The 19503-nt window shown below is 41.1% G+C and overlaps 2 protein-coding genes across 5 annotated transcripts in view; both read right to left on the bottom strand.

Moving 5' to 3' along the window:
* DOK7 (docking protein 7) overlaps positions 1–553 on the bottom strand; it is a 58254-nt gene extending 57701 nt beyond the window's left edge. For all 4 annotated transcript variants that reach the window (XM_027891386.1, XM_027891388.1, XM_027891387.1 and 1 more), the window contains exons 1-2: positions 451–553; positions 266–311 (exon numbers count right to left, since the gene is read on the bottom strand). In XM_027891386.1, coding sequence (XP_027747187.1) covers positions 266–311; positions 451–504 — 100 coding nt within the window. In that variant the 5' untranslated portion in view covers positions 505–553. The remainder of the gene's footprint in view (positions 1–265; positions 312–450) is intronic.
* A 2631-nt stretch (positions 554–3184) lies between these two features.
* The window catches only part of HGFAC (HGF activator), a 41840-nt gene continuing 25521 nt past the window's right edge, over positions 3185–19503 (bottom strand). Inside the window, exons 8-14 of the mRNA XM_027891454.1 lie at positions 16698–16872; positions 14366–14451; positions 12843–13083; positions 9487–9626; positions 7270–7410; positions 6135–6283; positions 3185–3582 (exon numbers count right to left, since the gene is read on the bottom strand). Of these exons, the coding sequence (XP_027747255.1) occupies positions 3412–3582; positions 6135–6283; positions 7270–7410; positions 9487–9626; positions 12843–13083; positions 14366–14451; positions 16698–16872 (1103 nt within the window). The 3' untranslated portion in view covers positions 3185–3411. The remainder of the gene's footprint in view (positions 3583–6134; positions 6284–7269; positions 7411–9486; positions 9627–12842; positions 13084–14365; positions 14452–16697; positions 16873–19503) is intronic.

Here is a 19503-nt window from a genome sequence, read left to right as displayed (position 1 = left end):
GGGTGCGGGGAATTTCCATTTTAAACGGGCAGCAAACCCAATGGTTCTGCTTTGGAAAGTCACTTTTCCCGTTGTTTTTAGCCTGCGCAGGAGCTCGCCGCGAGGCCGGACACAACTCTTGGAGAGCCCAACCACAACTTTTGGTGCGCACCCCGAGGGGAGCCCTGCGAGCCCCAAGGGCCCCCAGCCCTGTCCCCCACTGCCGGGACGAGGAGGAGGAGGGACACTCCGGCCCTGCCTCCCCCCAGCCCGGGTCCCCTCTTACCTGCCACCGGGGAGGGCTTGCGCAGCACCAGCCACCTGTTCTTCCACTGCAACGAGAGGCAAAGGGACAGGGTTAGCCAGGGCCGGGCAGGGGAGGGGAGAGCGGGCTCTCTCCCCTCGGGGGAAAGAAGCGTCGGTCGGGGACCCCCGGCCCCGCGGGGCCGAAGGGGCGCTGGGAGCGGGGACCTTTTTTCCGTCTCTCAACTTGACGTGACCCTCCACCACCACGGAATCCGTCATCTTCAGTCATGATTCCGGACAGCTGCGCCGGCTCGCTGCGCCCGCCCCGCGCTCCGGCCGCCCGAGGGGTCACTTCCAAAATAGCTTTCGGAGGGCCCCGCGCGGGCGGCGCGGCACTGCCCGGCCCCACCGCTCGCAGGGGAAAGGGGGTCCCGGGAACCCTTTCACTGCTCCTTTGTTCACGTATTTTACTCTGCGGGCGGTTTTGGTCTGTTTGTGGGTTTGGGGTTTTTTTTAATTAGTAGTAGTAGTAGTAGTATTTTCTCCAGGGTTTCAGAGCGGCAGGCGCGGGACGGCTCATCGGGAGCGTCGCAGCCCGGCTCGGGCCGCCTCGGTGGATCCGCTCCGGGCGGGACCCCCCGCTCCGATCCGGCTCCGGGTTTTGCGGCCGCCCGGCGGGGCAGCCCCGCTCCGGGTTTTGCCGCTGACCCGCCCCGGGCTGCCCCGAGCCCGGCCGGCCGCAAAGCCCGGACCGGATTTCCCTCGCGGAGCGGGGCCGGCCGAAGCACCCCCTTCCCGCACCTTCCTTATAACGCCCAATTCTCACTTTTCAAAAGCGTAATTACAGCTCTCCCTGGCTCCCAGAAGACATGCAGCCAAGTAGCCCAGATAAAAATAATCTTCTCTCTTTTTTTTTTCCTCTTTGCAGTGCAACTGTCACGAGATAACACCACGCTTACATCAAGCCCAGAGCAGCTACAATTAATAGAATAAGATGTGTTAATGATGTCCTCAGATTTATTTCCAAGAGCAATGGACTAATTAGAGTCCATTATTCCAAAAATACTCCTACTGCATCTTATTTGATGGTAATTAGTTCTTCAGCTTTTTTGAACAGCACCACAGCACATTTTTCTTTCAATAGCATAATAGAAGGGGGGTTTAGATGTTTGCATTTATTTCTTTCCTTTTAATCAGTCAGTTTGCATGGAATAACATACAATTTAATAAAACCATCTCTAAGTGTGTTTCGTAATGAATTAGGGAAGTGTTTGTTCATCTGGCTTTGCATTCCAATTCAATTTCAGTATAAAGTTAGGAAAAATATCAGATAAAATTTCACTAGTACATATAAGTTAGACTTTCATTTTAACCACTGCAAGGCAGTGAAAACTATGGAAGATGAGTTTCCATGGGGTAATGCTCAACAAAAAGAAAGCAGAAGGTGCTGGAGTCCCCCGGAGGCGTGTGACTGATGTCAGGGGTATGAGAGGTCAGGCAAGGACATCTCACAACCTGGTCGTTTCCTTGTCACCCCTACTGTGGTTTTGTGCATTTAATACAGTGCTAGTCACCATACAGCCAATGCTCAAATGTTTTTTAATTTAGTTCCATGGAGTCAGTGCAGTAACAGTGGACAAACAGGCTGCTTTGAAAGCCACAAATTCATTTTAATGCATTCAAAGTGTTACAGTATCAAATGGAGATTTGCTATTTAGACCTTTGAGGGCAGAAAACAGACCATTCAATATACTTTTTAAAAATGTGTTATTGTATTGGTGGTGTTGTGTAGTGATACAAGCAGCATAGATTTTGAAAACAGGATAGCTAAAAAACTCTACACAAATTGTCAGAAACACAAGTCTATCACCTTTCCAATCAAACAGCCGCCTTCTTTAATGCAACAGAAGGCCAAAAGAACACATATAACACAAAACCAGAGGATCAAAGGTATGCACAGTATGGATGGATATTAATTTCAAAGTGAAACTGAAGTCACAGAACAGATGCAGACGCAGATGGAATTTTCCATTCTTTGTCAGATTTTGTTGTTGTTGTTGTTGTTGAATAATTTTTTTTGCTAACACAGCTGGGTCCATGGCCTTTAAACAGGTATATGTTTTAATAATTTCTTTGATTGTTCCCGTAACAATTCCACAGACCATGACAGCAAGGCCTGTGGTTTATGCTATCACCAAATCCCCAAGGAAAATTTCAAGCTGCTCCCCCAGCCATCCAGTTGAAAAATCTGTTAAGAGAAACCTCCTTTCTAAATTACCTAAACAGCTAAACAACCTGTTAGTACAAAAATCTAAAACATCTTCAAAACACTGTCAGATTAAAGAAACTCTTAGGGATTTCTCTTCAAGGTAAAGTATTTCCATTGCTATCCTCAGGGCAAGGAGCAGACCACAGTCTGGAAAAGGTTGCATCAGCCTAAATCAGGTGCTCCAACTTCCAATATTTTTCAGCAAGAAATGCTGACCTCTCAGGAGGTGTTGCATTGACCTTGCTGAAAAATTGCACACCAGATTCAGCAGAGCTCTGAGACATCCTGATTTTACATCAGTGGAACATAGTGATGTGTTAATACAAAAATATGCTTGCGTGTTTGGTTGAAACAAAACCTAAACCCTCTTGGTTTTTTCCCCAGAACTGGTTTGTTGCAGTTAGCTGAGGAGCAGCTTTACCTACATTATTCTATTGGTGTCTCTTGACCTGAACTTCCAAGAGATGACTTCTGAGGGAGAGGGAATTTCATTTTTGATGCTCCTCCTATTTATTTTTCTATCTCATCCGAGAATACAAGTACAGTGTTGTTATAGGTGGGTTTGGGAGATGACAGCTCCACCAGAAACTGCATAAACACATCAAATCACTTTTTTTGTAATCCACCAAGCAGACAGAGAGTTGTAGATTTTTGTGCACCGTCTCAACATGTTTGGGGTTGTGTATTTAGTAAGACAAATAAAGACAGTCATGTACCTTGAGCAATCCACAGCCCCAGAATTCTAGATCAAGGCTGCTGACATCAGATGGAGCAGGCCTACTTTTGGTGGTTTGGCTTGGAATTGCTATGAATTACCATGACAGTTTTCACAACAGCTTATAATAAAATACTTATGCCACTTTAATGAAACCAAAAGACTCCTGAACCCTGCTTCAAATATTAACATATCTAACTGTTCAACTAGTTTTTCGGGGGGCTATTTTCTCATTAATCCAGTTTACATAGTTTGTCACTCGTGTGTATACTCCAGGTTTGTTGACTCTGCCACAGCCATCTCCCCAGCTGATAACTCCATAGAGGTAAGATATTTCATTTTGCTCACAGGCCAACGGTCCACCAGAATCTCCCTGTATTAAAAGCAAACAGAGATTATCTCAATTGATAGAAAGCAGTCAGAAAAAGATCAGTTTGGGAAAGTCCTAAACTGGAAATATTTGCACATGGGATTTAAGCTAAAAAAAAAGAAAAAAAAAAAAAAAGGAATCATCAGTGTACTGAAGTTTTGTTATAGAAAGCTTAAGTCATATGTAATGGTGGATTTTTTTAATTACACATTGAACAAAAGTATCAGATTTTGCTTAAAAATAGGAAATTGATCAGATATCAGATTTTGTTTAAAAACAGGAAATTCTTTTAGATTCAGACACCTCCTGAAAATCATAGTTGACTGAGATCACTTTCAATGGGAGTAAGCAAGTCTCTGAGGATTGGCACTATGCTGTAATATCAGCACTGTATGGATGGGTTACACGGGTGTATTTGAAGAATTTCTTGATGCAGTTTATTGCAACTGTTAGAGAAGGTGAGAGTTTTCAAAGAAAGGTGTTGCATATAGACACACTTTTCCATGTGACTGTGGGATGCTGTAATTTTATGTGGCATATGGGGGTTTGGCATCTGTTGAATTTGAGGCTGCTGAGCATTTACCTTGTCATTAAAACCATAAACCAAAAATCAGCCCAAACTACACTACAGCAAGGATGAATTTGGAACACTTTTACTGATTTTAAACCTTGCAAACATTCCGGACATGGGTTTTTATTACTATTACTCTTAGACAGACTTTCTGAAGAAATTAAAATGTTAGAAATGAAAAATCTGTACCAGTAAATAGTACTGGTGAAAGAGTCACCACTCTTATTTAAGAGGAAGGAGAAATATATTTTTTTCCTATTTCAAAAGAAAATTCCTTGAAAGCTAAATACATAGGAAAATTGTGATGCCTTTACACAAAGAGATTTCTGTGATAAATGATGGACATCAAATGAACTCCTGCACCTGAGATCAACTGACTTCTCAGAATCTTGCTTATTTTCCACAAATTGATTGAAATTTTGGTGTCAGTGCACTGATTAAAAAAAAGTTTCCAAGAAAATCTTTTAAAAATAATGAAGCAAAACCACAATATCTGCTTGGCATTTCTTGATCTTGAAATACTTTTATACAAAACACGTGGTTTACAGGTTAATACCCTAAGAGTACATTGAGAAAGCCTGGAGGTCAGCTACATCTGTTGTGACATTAAGAGGTCTACACTATTTCTCCTCAGATCAAGCTACAAGTCTGACAACAGGGAAAAAATTAATTATTGAGTCACTAATAACGATTTCATGTCACGAGCACTGTTCTTCAGCAACATCTGTGACTCTAAATCACTCTTTCTCATATTTTGCAATTCTCTCCAGACCACTCATTTTCGTGCAGCTCCTTTCTCCTTCCCTCTTTTTTCTTCTTTCTCCCTCTCATTCCTAATCTCTGTTTTTCCAGGATGGGGAGTGAGAATCAGCTGTCATCCTGCCTTTTGAGTTTGCACTTCCTGGGTAAGGCAAGGAAAGGTGAGCAAGCAGGGTAGTTTCCAGGCTATAATATGAACACTTGCAGCCAGCAACTACCATCAGTCCTCAGCCTTGGCTTGGAAATCTTGAGCCACTGCTGGCTGCTGCCATTTCACTCTTGACACCCTTTTTTGGATAGGTTTACGACATATATATGGGGCTATAGGGCTTCCAGCATCCATTATGCATGATATTCTTTGCTGCACTTAATCTCACTGCCAACTATTAGCTGTGTGCTGCCTTTTCACAAATTTATGCTGATACAGCACAACCCTCCCCCTTCAAAATGAACTGAATATAAAATCTGAAGTTTTATGTGAGGAATAATATCTAATCCTTCATTTTAAAAAGTTTCATCCATTACCACAACACTTCTGCATCCTTATTCAGGTCCAAGCTATGACATAATTCAGAGCAGTAAGAGCCTGCATCTGTGTGAGCATGGATGCGAAGCAGTAAGAGCACAAGATCGTTCCAGATCATGTAACCTGTGAGGTATGGAACCTCAGAAGGACTGAGGTTACATACCACAGTTTCCAATTGACTGATGTTCTACACCATTCAGTCCCATGCAGTGTAGAAACCTCAACTCCTTCCTTCTCCAAACTTCAAGACTGCTCCTCACCTCCTACCCAGATGTCCTTATTTCCCCTCAGGCAAGAGGCAGCAGCTCAGGGAGTTGGCTCCACACAGGTTAGTGCTGGTTGTCCTGCCAGCACATCTCTGCCAGCTGGCCAGCAAACCATTGCCACCACTTGCAGGCTCGGCCAGGAGCTAAAGCAACACATCCAGTGCATTGCCACTGCCTTTTGCGAAGGTAGGAGGAATATAACATAGCTTACCTGTAGCTCTTCTTAATTGACATGGAACAGCTTAAAAAATAAAGGTGGAAGCAAAGAGTGCAGCCACCTAAGGTTCTTTTCTTTAGGAACATTTCTTTTCTTTAGAAACTTTTCTTTTCTTTAGGCATACCGTAATATCAAAAGTATTAATTGTAACACTGCAACATTTCTGGCCATAATATACATTTCTGTCTTCTGCCTAGAGATGACTCACAGCATTACCTGGCAAGCATCAGATTTGCTATCAAAGTAGCCAGCACAGAACATATTTTCAGTGAGTTCTGTTCCATAAATTTCAGGACTTCTGCACTTCTCCTCAGGAATAAGTGGAACCAGTGATTCTTGCAGGACATCTGAATAACCAGTTATATCTTTTAAAAAATCACAGAGAGGAAAAGCAAATCATTTTTATAGATTGTCAATAACATGAAAACACAAGGCACAATACAGCATATAAACACACATAACACCTCTCAGTAATCATATTGTGGATATCTTTAAAACATAATAATCTTTATAGTGATCTTTCTCATCCTCCAGTCAGACTCTACGCCATGTCCAGACATTAATCCACTTCGGATTCTCTCATTTCCTAGAGGCTCAGTCCCCCGGCACTGCTGTCCTCGCCCCTTTCCAAATGAGGTAATAAATCATTCATTTATCGAAGGCTCCATTACTTCTTTTTGCCTTTAGAGGACACATTTAGACCAGCACAACATTTGCTCATACTACATCTCTTAACAAAATGAGGCAGCCAGCCCCTCAGTCCTTCTCATCTGTCTACAGATGTCTCTGTCTCAAAGCAGCATGATCAAGCCTCATAAGCCTGAAATTCCTCCTCTAAAAGGATAGGATGGACTTTCCCACCTTTCTCAAGCTGGATGTAAGCACTTCTTAGCCCAAAGTCTATCTAGCCCTCCCCAGCAGATGTTTCCAAAGTTTCTTAAAAATCCCCTGCATCACAGACTAGTAAATTGATTGTGTTTGATTTGAAGTCTTTGATACCTACCTGGAGAAACCAGGGGTAGGATTCACTTGACTAAGGTGCCAGGTTGTTGGCACCTACAAGCAGCTACCTGCTCCCCTCCCAGTCCACATAGACCTAGTTAGCTCATAGCTCATCTCATCCTAAAATCAACGCAAATGTTTGGTCAAGTGAACTATACTCCAAATTCTAAGGACTATAAAGGAAGTTCAACATGTAAATGTTGTAAACATCTAAAGGCAGGTAAAAAGAATCTGACCAGAAGTCCCTTGCAAAATATTTTACCAAAGTCTCAGTTGTATAGCATATACTTGAGCATTATGTTTTAATATCTTTTTTTTTTCTACAGACGCCAGCTCTCACTTTACTCACTCTCATGCCTGTGTCCCCATCCAGAAATCTGACATTTCAACTGGTCAGGGAAAACAGTGTTACTTTCCGGCAAGCAGATGGGCTGAACAAACTGGGACTTGACAGCACAACGTTGGCCGTTCTTCTTCAGCTTAATCAAAGCTGCAGAACAGAAAATACAAGAGGAAGAAAGTGACTGTTCCCTTTCTTTAATGGGATTGGCAGCAATGGGTCTCAGATACAAATTTAATTATCCCCTAAGCCTCTCTTAATTAAGATACTTCAATCAAAGACAGACAGACTCATCTCAACAGCACCTGATTTCACAGCAAATTGAAGGCTGAAACATTCAGCTACTCCCCTTGTGGGAATATTTATTTTATGCTGTGCTCACTGAGCACATTTTGCTTCACTGCCTTTATAGAGAAAGGGAAAGATAGAAAATACATATGTATCCTCCCACCTTATAGTTAAATAACAGTGACGTATCCCCAAATTTCAGCTGAAATAAGTGGGATGTGCAAGTACTCACTGCTTCTGAAAGACTGGCCACTGGCCTAACTCCAATTCCATTTAAAAAATTAATTACACCAAGAGGCGGTGTATTTTATGCTCTGTTATCCCTGAGTTCAGCAAAATTCAAGATATTGAAAATAAAGGAATAAAAAGCCAGGATATTTCAAAACCAAGCTTCTGAAAAACCCTTACTAACCCCTCATGGGGCTGAAAACAGTGTAAATATGAAGCTGTGCAGCATCATGAGATCGATACTGAAAGATTTCAAAACCCTATAGCAGCTTCCCCTGTAGCAAATCTCTTTCATTTGGAGCAGCGGAGGGGGCTTTGTATTTGGTGGAACAAGGGCAGCATGTTGGTTTGGCCACATCACTCAAAGAGAACAGAGCTGAGGTAACGTGGACACACCTCGTAAACCTTCCCATCACGCCTTTTGGAAGCTCAGGGTTTTGTGAGCACATCTGTTGGAAAGTGAGTGATCCCACTGGATATTCTTATTTCTCTACCAATTACAATTTTTGGCCTTGGTGGGAGAGTATCTCACAGGCTGAGAAGCCCACACAAACCTTGCTTCAACACTCAGCAGCTTGTTTTTCCTTGCCTTCCTGCTCTTCCCCACCAACTCTGCCTGTTTCTGAATACCCCAAACTTCCTAGCAAACACCTGTGTGGTAGTTTGTTTCCCTTGGGAAAGTGTTCAGCAGGAAACAACTCTTCTGCTGCATCAGTAAAAATCACTGACTGGACAGAACATGACCCCACATCTTTCCCCCAGTTTCTGCCTGCTTGTTTGTTTTTGCAATTGGGCTCGTCTTAGGCCTCCATGTTCAGCTCTCCCTCAGCCTGGACATTGCAAATTCGTGAGGCATGCCAAATTTCAGAGTAATTAAAAAGGCTATGAGGTGGTTTATATATGAGATGGTTTACACCAGGGTATTTCAGAACAGAGTGATGCCTCAAATCTAGTTCATCTGGTACACTGTGACAGAGCTCCCACCAACACAGAATCTGAATGCTTCCTGCATTCAGAAAATATTCACCATCTGGGTGCAAAAAACCAGTACACGCCTGACCTAAAATATTCCTAATGTCAATCTATTACAGTTTCAGAGAAAACGTGCTCACACAGCTTGATACCCTGGGGTGATGTGCCACCTTTCACAAGAGCAGATCGGAAAATAAGGAGTGAGTTGCTGTTCCATTGTCATTCTGACTAATATTGTAAGGTCAATCAGAAGGGCATTTAACTTCTGACTGATAAGACAGCCAATTTTTAAACCTATCTCAGTGTAAAAAATGATTCTTAGTAACACAGATTTTCAGAGCAGATGGGGTTATTATATTCATCTAGTCAGATCCTTTATACAATACAGACAATAGAATTTTACCAAGTAATTCCTGCATCAAGCCCACAGTTTCTGGTTCAGTTGAAAAAATGCCTAATCTCACAAAGACTTGAAGTGATGATGAATCTGCCACACATCTAGGTAAATTGCTCCAAAGGCTAATTATCATAATTATTTTAAATTTGCAATTTATTTTTCCATGTGAATTTGTCTAGCTTTCAGATGCTGTTATAACTCTGGTAATACTAAGAACCTCTGGAATCAAAAGCCTCTCCTAGTACCTATGATTTTTTCACTAGAAAGGCAGTTTTTAACACACCAACTAAACTTGAAACTGACCGTACAGAAAATAAAACCATAGGAACAAAAATACTCACCAATGTCATGTTCAGTAGGGTTGAACACTGAATACTCAGGATGCAAGATGTATTTCTCTATTTCAAATGTCTGTGTTACATCAGTCGTCGTATTAAATATTTGCTGACCCAGAACTACTCTAATAGTGGATTTTAGGGGGCTGTAATACAAAAGAAAGAACAAGCAGTTGTGTGACTGACAGGAAAAAATGCAGCCAATTTTCCAATGGCTGTGTATCCTGTGAACTGGTATAACCTCAGACTCCCACCACGTCCATTATTTACCCTGCCCTAATGCCTTGACCTGTTTCCCAGGCTTCCTGCCTACTGAGAGCAAGGAAAAAGATAACTAATGTTACAGTGAGACCCAGGCTTTTTGGGTCCTGATTAGCTTCATGAAAGGCTGCTGCTTCTTGACAGAAGGGAAAGGCAAGCACAGGCACTGCTGCTCAGCTGCTGTCTGGCTAACAAGCATCGTTGGGGGCTCTAAGCTCTTCTTGTTCTAGAAACTTAACTGAGTCAACCTCAACCAGACTTTGCCAATGAATACAAAAATTATGGAGAAAGAAAGGAGGGATCAAAAGATGAGTCAGTGGTGGATATCTCATTTCTCTGGGAAACCAGTCTCCTGAAAAATTAACAGGCATGGGCCAAGATTTGAAAGGTGCTGGCACACTGGCGACTCAGGAACATCCAGGCAGCCTCTACCTAAAAGATATCACCACTTCTGCTCTGAGATTAGATTTATCTATGTTAAATCTCTTGTCCAGAACCAAAAGCAATCTGGTGAAGGAAGGTTCCAACAGCACATGGATCTAATGGGAAACACCACAACCCAAGGAGAACACAGTTTTTGCAATTCACATTATCTTTCTCAACTATCAGTTTTTTCTTTAAAAATGATCATAGTCCTCTCATACTCAGTGTTCTAGGACAGAAAACTGATAAGGACCAGTAAGTACAGCACTTGGGAAGTAAGGGACATTTGGGAATAATCAGGAAATCATCAGTGTTTGGGGACAACAATACATTCTCTATCTTTGAAAGCAACAGAATTCACAATCTACTCTTGTTTTAAAACCAATTCAGTCTTGTTTTAAAACCAATTCAATCTGCAATTTAATTCTACAATGAATTTAGTTAGCGTCTTTGACATTGGACCTCTCATATGTTTTGTTATCCAGTGCACTAGGAAATATCTGCTGTCACACATTATGCATGGATGCAGACTGGTTAACATCTCTGCAGTTTCCCTGCAGTTGAGGACTTAGAGGAAACCTCTGCAGCGCTACAAGCTGGGCTCAGAGTGGCTGGAGACCAGTCAGGTGGAAAGGGATCTGGGGGTGCTGATTGACAGGAGGCCGAACATGAGCCAGCAGTGTGCCCAGGTGGCCAAGAAGGCCAATGATATCCTGGACTGGATCAGGAACAGTGTGGCCAGCAGGAGCAGGGAAGTGATCCTTCCCCTGTACTCTGCGTTGGTGAGGCCACACCTGGAGTATTGTGTTCAGCTCTGGGCCCCTCAGTTCAGGAAGGATATTGAGGTGCTGGAGCGGGTCCAGAGAAGAGCAACGAGGCTGGTGAAGGGACTTGAGCACAAGTCCTGTGAGGAGAGGCTGAGGGAGCTGGGGTTGTTTAGTCTGGAGAAGAGGAGGCTCAGGGGTGACCTCATCACTCTCTACAACTCCCTGAAAGGAGGCTGTAGCCAGGTGGGGGTTGGTCTCTTCTCCCAGGCAATCAGCAATAGGACAAGAGGGCATGGGCTTAAGCTCTGTCAGGGGAGGTTTAGGTTGGATATTATAAAGTTCTTTACAGAGAGAGTGATCAGGCATTGGAATGGGCTGCCCAGAGAGGTGGTGGATTCACCATCCCTGGAGGTTTTTAAGATGAGGCTGGGTGTGGCACTGAGTGCCATGATCTGGTAATCACAGTGGGGTTGGATCAAGGGTTGGACTTGATGATCTCAAAGGTCTCTTCCAACCCAGTTAATTCTATGATTCTATGATTCTATTCTATGATTCTAAGAGACTCTGGCTCATTGCAATGCAAAGAGCCAGCAGCAAACCTTCAACAAGAACTATGCTTAAGGTTAATAAAGGGAAAGGCAATGTCTATTTTGTATTACTGGAATACAAGAGGACGATAAAATTGTTCTTTGATCAGTATGTAAGGCCATGATTTTCTCAGTGTTTTTGCAGTAGTAAACTAGCCTCCTTGCAAATCAAATTCTGGGCCTGTAAGACAGAGTGGAAGTTTGCACAGATTTTAGAAGCACTGAATGGTTCTACAATGATTTACAAACGGCTGATTCAGAAAAAGAAATACAACAGGAAGGGTTACAGGAAAGGAAAAAAAAAAAAGAAATAATTGAGCTGTACAGGTATCTATTGTCGCCTAGTGGAAAACAGTTGGAATTGTGATTACCAGAGGTACTAAACAAACAGAGGAGAGCAAATTACAATGCAGTAATTATGGAAAATCTGTATGTACCAAACCAGCAGCTGGAAGTGGGTGGAAATGTCCTGAATAGCTGCCAAAGTTAGTAGCTATTTCACAACATTTGAAAAACAAATGCATTGTGGCTTAAGCTCCAAATGCTTCAGTACAGCATTCACAGTGGTATTATTAGCTCTACAAGCTATCAGTGTATGTATTCTGGCACAAGGTTTCTATTTCTCTTGGCTTCTTTACTATGCAAAGGAACAATAGGTATGAAACGATGTAATATTTTCCCCTTCAATGTGATCAAATTGAAATCAGGGAAAGTGTTCAACATTTGTAGAACATTAAGTATTTACAATAAAGTAAGAACATCCTATAGTCAATATTTTCTCCCCTGTCCCACAGGAGAAAAAAAACCCATCTCTTAAGAAAATCAGACTCAAAAGGTTTTTTTCTTCCCTGTGGCTTTTTGTAAAGCTCAGTCCACTCTATTTGTGTCAACCAACGGTAATTTATTGTCTCCAATAAATCATTGCTTGGCTGCCTCAGCCTTTTTGAACAAAACACAGCAGTGAGCATAGTTACCTCTGTTATATCTCAAAATAGGCATAAACATTTGAAAAGGTACCTGAGAAGAACCAAAATACTTCTACCTCCCTGCAGGTTCTTGAATGTGCAAATTCCCATTCTATGTCCTCCTTCACCCTACCTTTTTCCTTCAGTCAGTTCATTTAGCTTTTTGAGACTACTTAAGGAACCAGATAAGGGCTTATGAGACTATAGAACTCCAAGCTATTTTTTAGCTCATTAACAGCATCCAAATTGCCAGAAATTTCTTTTGAGACATTGGCCTTTTATAACCTCATCTTCTTTCTTACTTGTTTCAGTTCAGGTTTGTTGTGAGGGCCCACTGTCACGTCCAGGGGCCAGTTTACCTGTTAGCAAAGCAGTGTGCTGCTGACACAACCCAACAAGTCTGAATGAGGCTTCCACCGCAGAAACTGTCTCCAATATATATAGCTGCTGTCCAGGGATGAGATCCAGGCAGAGAGGAAGATCCCCCGACAATCCTAGGTCTCACAAAGTTTCTTTTTTTATGTCTTCTCCCACACGGTCTTTTGGTAACTGCGTACATCTCTACCTTGTCTGGAACTGGTGGCCTCCTTTCCCTGCTTGCTGAGATAGGAAGGGATATGGCATCAGACTATAAATCCTTTTGATTTCTGAGGACTGTAACTTTTAAAGATGTTTTTAAAAGAAAGATTCATTAAATTGTGCAATCACAAAATGGTTCAAGTTGAAAGGGACCTTCAAAGTCATCTTGTTCCAACCTTCCTGTCATGGGCAATGACACCTTCCACTAGACCAAACTGCTAAAAGCCCCATCCAAACTAGCCATGGACACTTCCAGGGATGGGGCACCCACAGTTTCTTTGATCAACCTGTTCTAGTGTCTCACTAATCTCTCAGTAAAGAATTTCCTCCTAATATTCAATATAAATCTACCCTCTGTCAGTTTAAAGCCATTATCCCTTGTCCTGTCACTACAGGTCCTTGTAAAAAGTCCCTCTCCAGTTCTCGTCACCCCCTTTAGGTAGTGAAAGGTTCTGTAAGGTCTTCCTGGAGCCTTCTCTTCTCCAGGCTGAACACTATCCTGAAACATTCACATAAAACTGAATTTTATTCAGTTCCTCAGGAGACTTGCAAGACAGAAGCTATGCCTATTCCCAACACAGCTACACATGTACTAGTGTAATTTAAATGCACTTATGAATGTTCCCAGACACTGTTTCATTTACCAGTACAAATACAATCTTCCCGTTATTGCATGATACATCACATCTTCGTTTTTTGATTCTGGACTGAGCTTTGAAATTGGGATAGCAAGGACCAAGGCATTTGTGTTAATATCATCTATCAAATGCTTTAGAACCACAAAAGCAACATATTATAAACCAACTTTTCAAATTATAAATTTTGGCTTCAACATTATAACAGGTAAATATTATTTGAGGGGAAGAGCAGAATCTTTCGGTTTTGGAATTAAATACTGTGTCTCATACATCTTCAGCATGCAGATTGCATTTTTCATTGCTCACATGGGCCCATTCCCTTCTCTGGGCCCAGAATCCCCAGAGTGATGACAGTTTGTACCAAAGCATCAATCATTTCTGACACTTTGCCTGTTCTAGCAGAAAATTCAGGGATATTGGCATTACTGTGACTGAAAACAGTAGTACGACACTACTGCTATTTCAGGACAAGAATCATAGATTCTATCACAACTCCAAAAAATGCAAAAGAAGCTTGTTGTCATTTGATTTACTGCAAACGATAAAGTATTAAACACTCCTGGGAACAGTAGAACATTTAAAATTATACTGTGAAAGCTTGTTGTAGTATCAATAAGTCTTCTTCATTCATTCATAACATGGATTTTAAGAAAGCCTTTACATACCACAAGTTGGAATGTCACAATACTCCCAAGACAAACTGTTGTCTTTCATGATGTAACACCATGGCTTCTCATCATCATCTGGATTTCTAATTAATTTGAGGGAGAGAGAATTACAAGCATTAACCACTGTGTTGTTCCAAGCTTCCCAGAGGTTTTCTGTTTTTTCCTCTTTCCTTATACAGAGCATTGACAGGACTCTCAGGTTTTGAGCCATCTGACAAAGCGCTGAAATGCCTGCTAACCCCTACAAGGGCAATTCTTCATCCTACAGCTAACCAAGCCTAAGGTTCTCTAGGACCTGAAATACAGACACATGATTAAAGACCTGTAAAACTTGCCTACAAGTATTTGGATTCATGAGCACGTTCACAGGGCTTAACTACAGCCCACACTGAAGTGCTTTAACAGATATGAGCTCAGCTATTTTCAGAACTAAATCCCATGGGAGAGATTCCTTTTTCAGGTTATTTTTTAAGTGAGGAAATTCCAACACAGGTAGATTCATAGAAAATCCATAACAAGAATAGCTAGCACAAATGAATTTGCAAAGCTGAGGTTCACATTCCCTGGAGACTCCAAGGAAATGAAAGACTACCTCAAGAAAAAAATTGTATTCCTAAGAAAGGGGGAAAAAAGGAGTAAAGGAAACTGTTTAGTCCTTTGTTACCTTGGTGTCTTGGTTTGATTCCATTAGGATTTCTCTGTAGTACAGCCTGATTGTCTTTATCAATGCCTTTGAAGTTACCAGAAATTTGCCCACTGTACTCCTTCAAGAGTATAGGGGGACTTTGAAGAACCAGAAAGATCTTTATTAGACCAAGAAAAATAGACAAGGTAATTTAGGGCTCCAGATAAACAGTAATTCTAATTTCAGTTGTATTTATCACAAGCACTATCTGTTATTTTAAGATTCTTCAATAATTTTTTTTCTTTTTCAATCTGACTGCTCTTCAGAAAAAGATTAGAGCACTTTCAAATTCTCAGAACTGAAGAAGCAACACAGGTTGAGTCATCTTCTGCCAACAATGTTTCTAAATTAGACTATTTGAAGAAGATATCTGCAGGATTATATACTGCAGCAGAGATATCCCCAGAAATTGTAACAAGCTGACAAAAAAGTGAAAAGCTTTTTTTCTCAGCTCTACCGAAGATGAACACACCAGCTCCTACACCATTTTGTTCTTTGCATTTCAAATCTGAAAGTGAATATTGGGCATAAACGATGTAAATCAAAGGGTTCAGGTTTTATCAAAGCATAAAATATGTGCCAGATAAATTGCCATGTTGTGCTAGGACACCATAAATCAAATACTGAAGTGCTTGCATGAGGATCAAGTCCTGGAAAGCAATTTGGGAGGGTTTAAAGGAGGGGGTAGGAATTGCTTATTGTTAGTTTGTGTTAGATAGAGCATGCATGTGTGCTTTTTATCATCAAACAAATTAGGAAGTGCAGTACATTCTGATTTTCCTGAAATACTGGTCTAACTTGGGGGCGGGGGGGGGGGAAGAAAAACAAACAAGCAGAAAACAAGCTAACAAACAAAACTTTATACATTAACCAGTGATTTTTGGAGAATCATCCAAAGTTTGCCAGTTTTAGCATTTGCTCATCTCCAGGATGAGAGATATTCTCTCTAAATCGACCTCATCTAGACCTCAGAAATAGGGGGAACATAAGGTGACTGAGGAGAAGGCACAAACCTATATAGCACAAGCTATTTTCAGTATAGCTCAACAGAAAACTTCAGCAGAAATGTAGTTTATCAGTATGTGGTTCAGTCAAAATTGTAGCACTGCGAAATCTTATTTGGCAATATCTTTGCTTTGTAAGAAATCCAAGAAATAAATTTGACATCACATCTCAATATTATTTCAATATAGTACTTTGATTTTTCATTTTCAAATAGTTTTTCTCATTGGAAAATATTTTCCTTTATGATATATCTTTCACAAGCAAAGAATTAGAAATTAAATTTAACCATTTCAATTTAGCTAGTGCATTTCTTTCTCCTTTTGGACAGTCATCAATGAACAATTTCAAAAGTTTTGCACTATGGTCTCATTTGAAAAAATAAACATTCCCCAGAGAATAAAAGAACTCGGTAATTCCGACATTATTTTGTGCCTGAGCTTCTCTTGGCAGACCCAGCTATTGATTTAGCCTATTACCAGATCTTGTCTTCTGTACAGTCCCTCTTGTCAGGCTGCTAAATTCAATCTAGATTTTCTGAGACAGGCAAAACACCTGCTTTGAGATTCCTGGCCCTTCTTCTTTCCACAACACATCCACGTTTTGCTGCACAAATATGGGGCAAACAAGAACTTTCCTCACCTGCAGTAAGGGAACGGCCCCAAGCCAAGCTGTACAGCTTTCCCAAGGCTGTCGACGTGAAGCTCTTGGTAAAGGAGGTCTGAGTCCCAAGGCAAGCAGCTGTGCCCAGAAATGGTTGTCTTGGCTGTGCCTCTGTACTCTGTGCCATTGCCAACGTAGCACCGATGGCTCGGAACTGGCAGAGAGAGAGACTGGTCAGGAATTGGCGCTAACTGCATGTTCAGTACTTACCTCACAGCTGTGAGGTCCTAAACGAGAGCCAACAGGCCCAGTTCTGTGAAGTGCCTTTCACCTTGCACAGGAACTGAATCCATCAAATGAGGATTTTTTCAATAAAGAAGAAGTAACCCAAGCAGTTAAAACTTCTGCTTAAAACTAGTAGTAAGTTAACCTCGTTTTACACATGCACAAATAATTACTCAAGAGGCGGAACGGCAGAAAATTAGACCTAAAATTTGTACTGTGTATGGAAGATTTCATTCAGCAATCTGCAGCAAAGTCAGCAATATGGATGAGATTCCTCTGGTCTAATTTTAGACACAACTGAGCTCATCGCTGGAGATTCCCTTTTTAGTCAATTAAGAGAAACAGGGATTGCTTGTGCCAAACTGATCCAGCCTGTTTGAGGTGACATTTTTAAGATGTGGTGGAACCCATATACTCCTGTCCACATTTACTGAATCTCCAATGACAATACAGAATGCTTAAGGCAACCAGCTCAAATACAGATGTATGTGTTGAAAAGTACTGAAAACAATCCTGCCCTGCCAGCAAGTGATTAAAAGCCCTGATTTTTGAAAATACTCATTATGGCCTCATGTGTACCCATATATGTATATACTATACCTGTGCATACTATATATATGTAGCTACATAATGCAAATACATCTACTTTGCAAAAATTTAAACTAGTAGGTTGAATTTTCTTATTCAGAAGCCATTTCTTTGTCACCTGCATGCGGGTTATTTCTTCAGATAAGTCTAACACATACATATTCTATGACCTATATACTCAGCTGCCAAGATCTATCAACAGCACATACCAGCATTAGGCTGAAAAACATATGGGGACGCATTTGTATACAAATAGCTCCACTGAGCAGAAAGCCTACACCTCAAAAAACAGCTCAGAGTATCCCAAAGGAAACAAAAAACCATCTAATGCACAGAGAGGATTAATTATGACCAAGCCTTCAGAGGGTTTCTTATCCCAGCCATGTCACTGTGACTTATCCTTGACATCTGCAAGACTGGTGGAATCTTCTTCTAAACTTACAAACATACTTAGAGATATAACATCGTGATATTGCCTGACTGTTGAAAAACACAGTGTGAGGATGATCCATCATACTACACAGTGTAGACAGCTATTGCCAAGGATCTCTTTATTCTGACAGAATAAGGTGACACATGAACCAGGGCCCATAACCAGCACTGAACTAGTGAATTGCAGCACTGAACTGCTGATGTGAATTATTCTTCCAAGTCATCAGTGTACTGACAGACCTCAAAACCACGAGCGAGCATATGGCATAAATTTGGGAGCTAGAGGGCAAGAAGGTTGGTGCAAGAACTTCAGTGTAAGTTAGCATACAGACACCTAGCAAAATTCACTCTCTAGCTTGGCCTGGCAGACACTTTTGAGATGATGGGACCACAGTTTGTCCCACCCACATCCTTGAACCAAATTCCCTTAATTCCAATTACTATGAATAAAACATTTAATCAAACTTATATTTTAACAACCATAATCTAGGAGCTCACAGAAAATAATTTGTTTATCATTTGTACCACTAGCAATAGTAACCATGTCTTGGTAATCCTGCCACTTATTTTCTGGGCAACTTGCAAGTTACGCCGCTTTCCTTGCCTGAAATAGCGTCATGAAAATACCACCATTGTGCTGTATGCTAAATTCTTTCATTTTTCCATGCATGTGCAAAATGCTGTTTTTATTTGTCCCCTACTTATTGCATTCAGAAACAATTTAGAGTTGACTACATTTCTGAGGATGAAACGAGATTCTGTTTCAGTGCAAAACCAGGGCCATGTTCTGCAATACCAATAGTTTGGACGTCTTGCAGATAGTGTTTAAAAGTTGTGCTCATCCTTGTCAGTCTTAAAATCCAACGTATCTCTGTTTCATCTGGTCTGCCAGTCATTGCTAAAGCTGCCAGAATATTTTAACTGGAAAAGTTTGGCTCCTTTTTAAACCATTCCTCACGTTCTCTTTCTGTAACTAAGAAGTTCAGATCACATCTTGCACTTGTTGAGAGAAACAGTAATATCTCTCTGAAACAGTTTTTTGTTTCTTCTTAGTTTTATAAGGAGTATTTTGGGCACAGACATAACATGACTTAATCTCATGTCTCGTGGAGAAGCTTCTGAGTTAACACAGTTGTTTCATTAGTGGCTTTCCATTGCTCTGTGCTCCAGCAACCTGGTTGGCAGTAACACCCCGGCACCCACAATAGCTCTCATTAATGGGTTCCTCATTATGTAACTAAGGCCATGAGAAGTATATGCAAACCTAATACATTATAACACCTATAATTCAGGACAGTTTTCAAAAAAAAATCTTTGCAACTATTGAAGTAATATAGATCTTTTTCCTCTAATTCTCTTTTTTTTTCCTTTTTTGAGCTGTTACAGCACTGAAAAAATCTCTTTTTCCCTCTTTGTCAGAAATGGTGTGTAGGTGGTCTGCTTTCAGGAGTTCTTAATGAGTTGCTCTGACTGGGAATTGTTCATTCCCAAATCTGTATAGGTTCCACAATGTCTGATAATTCTGAAACATATTTATTTT

Source organism: Empidonax traillii, unplaced genomic scaffold, assembly GCF_003031625.1.
Source record: "Empidonax traillii isolate 1590-97213 ecotype Southwest subspecies unplaced genomic scaffold, ASM303162v1 scaffold321:size1084243, whole genome shotgun sequence".
NCBI lineage: Eukaryota > Metazoa > Chordata > Aves > Passeriformes > Tyrannidae > Empidonax > Empidonax traillii.
This window is presented reverse-complemented; position numbering and strand designations above follow the sequence as displayed.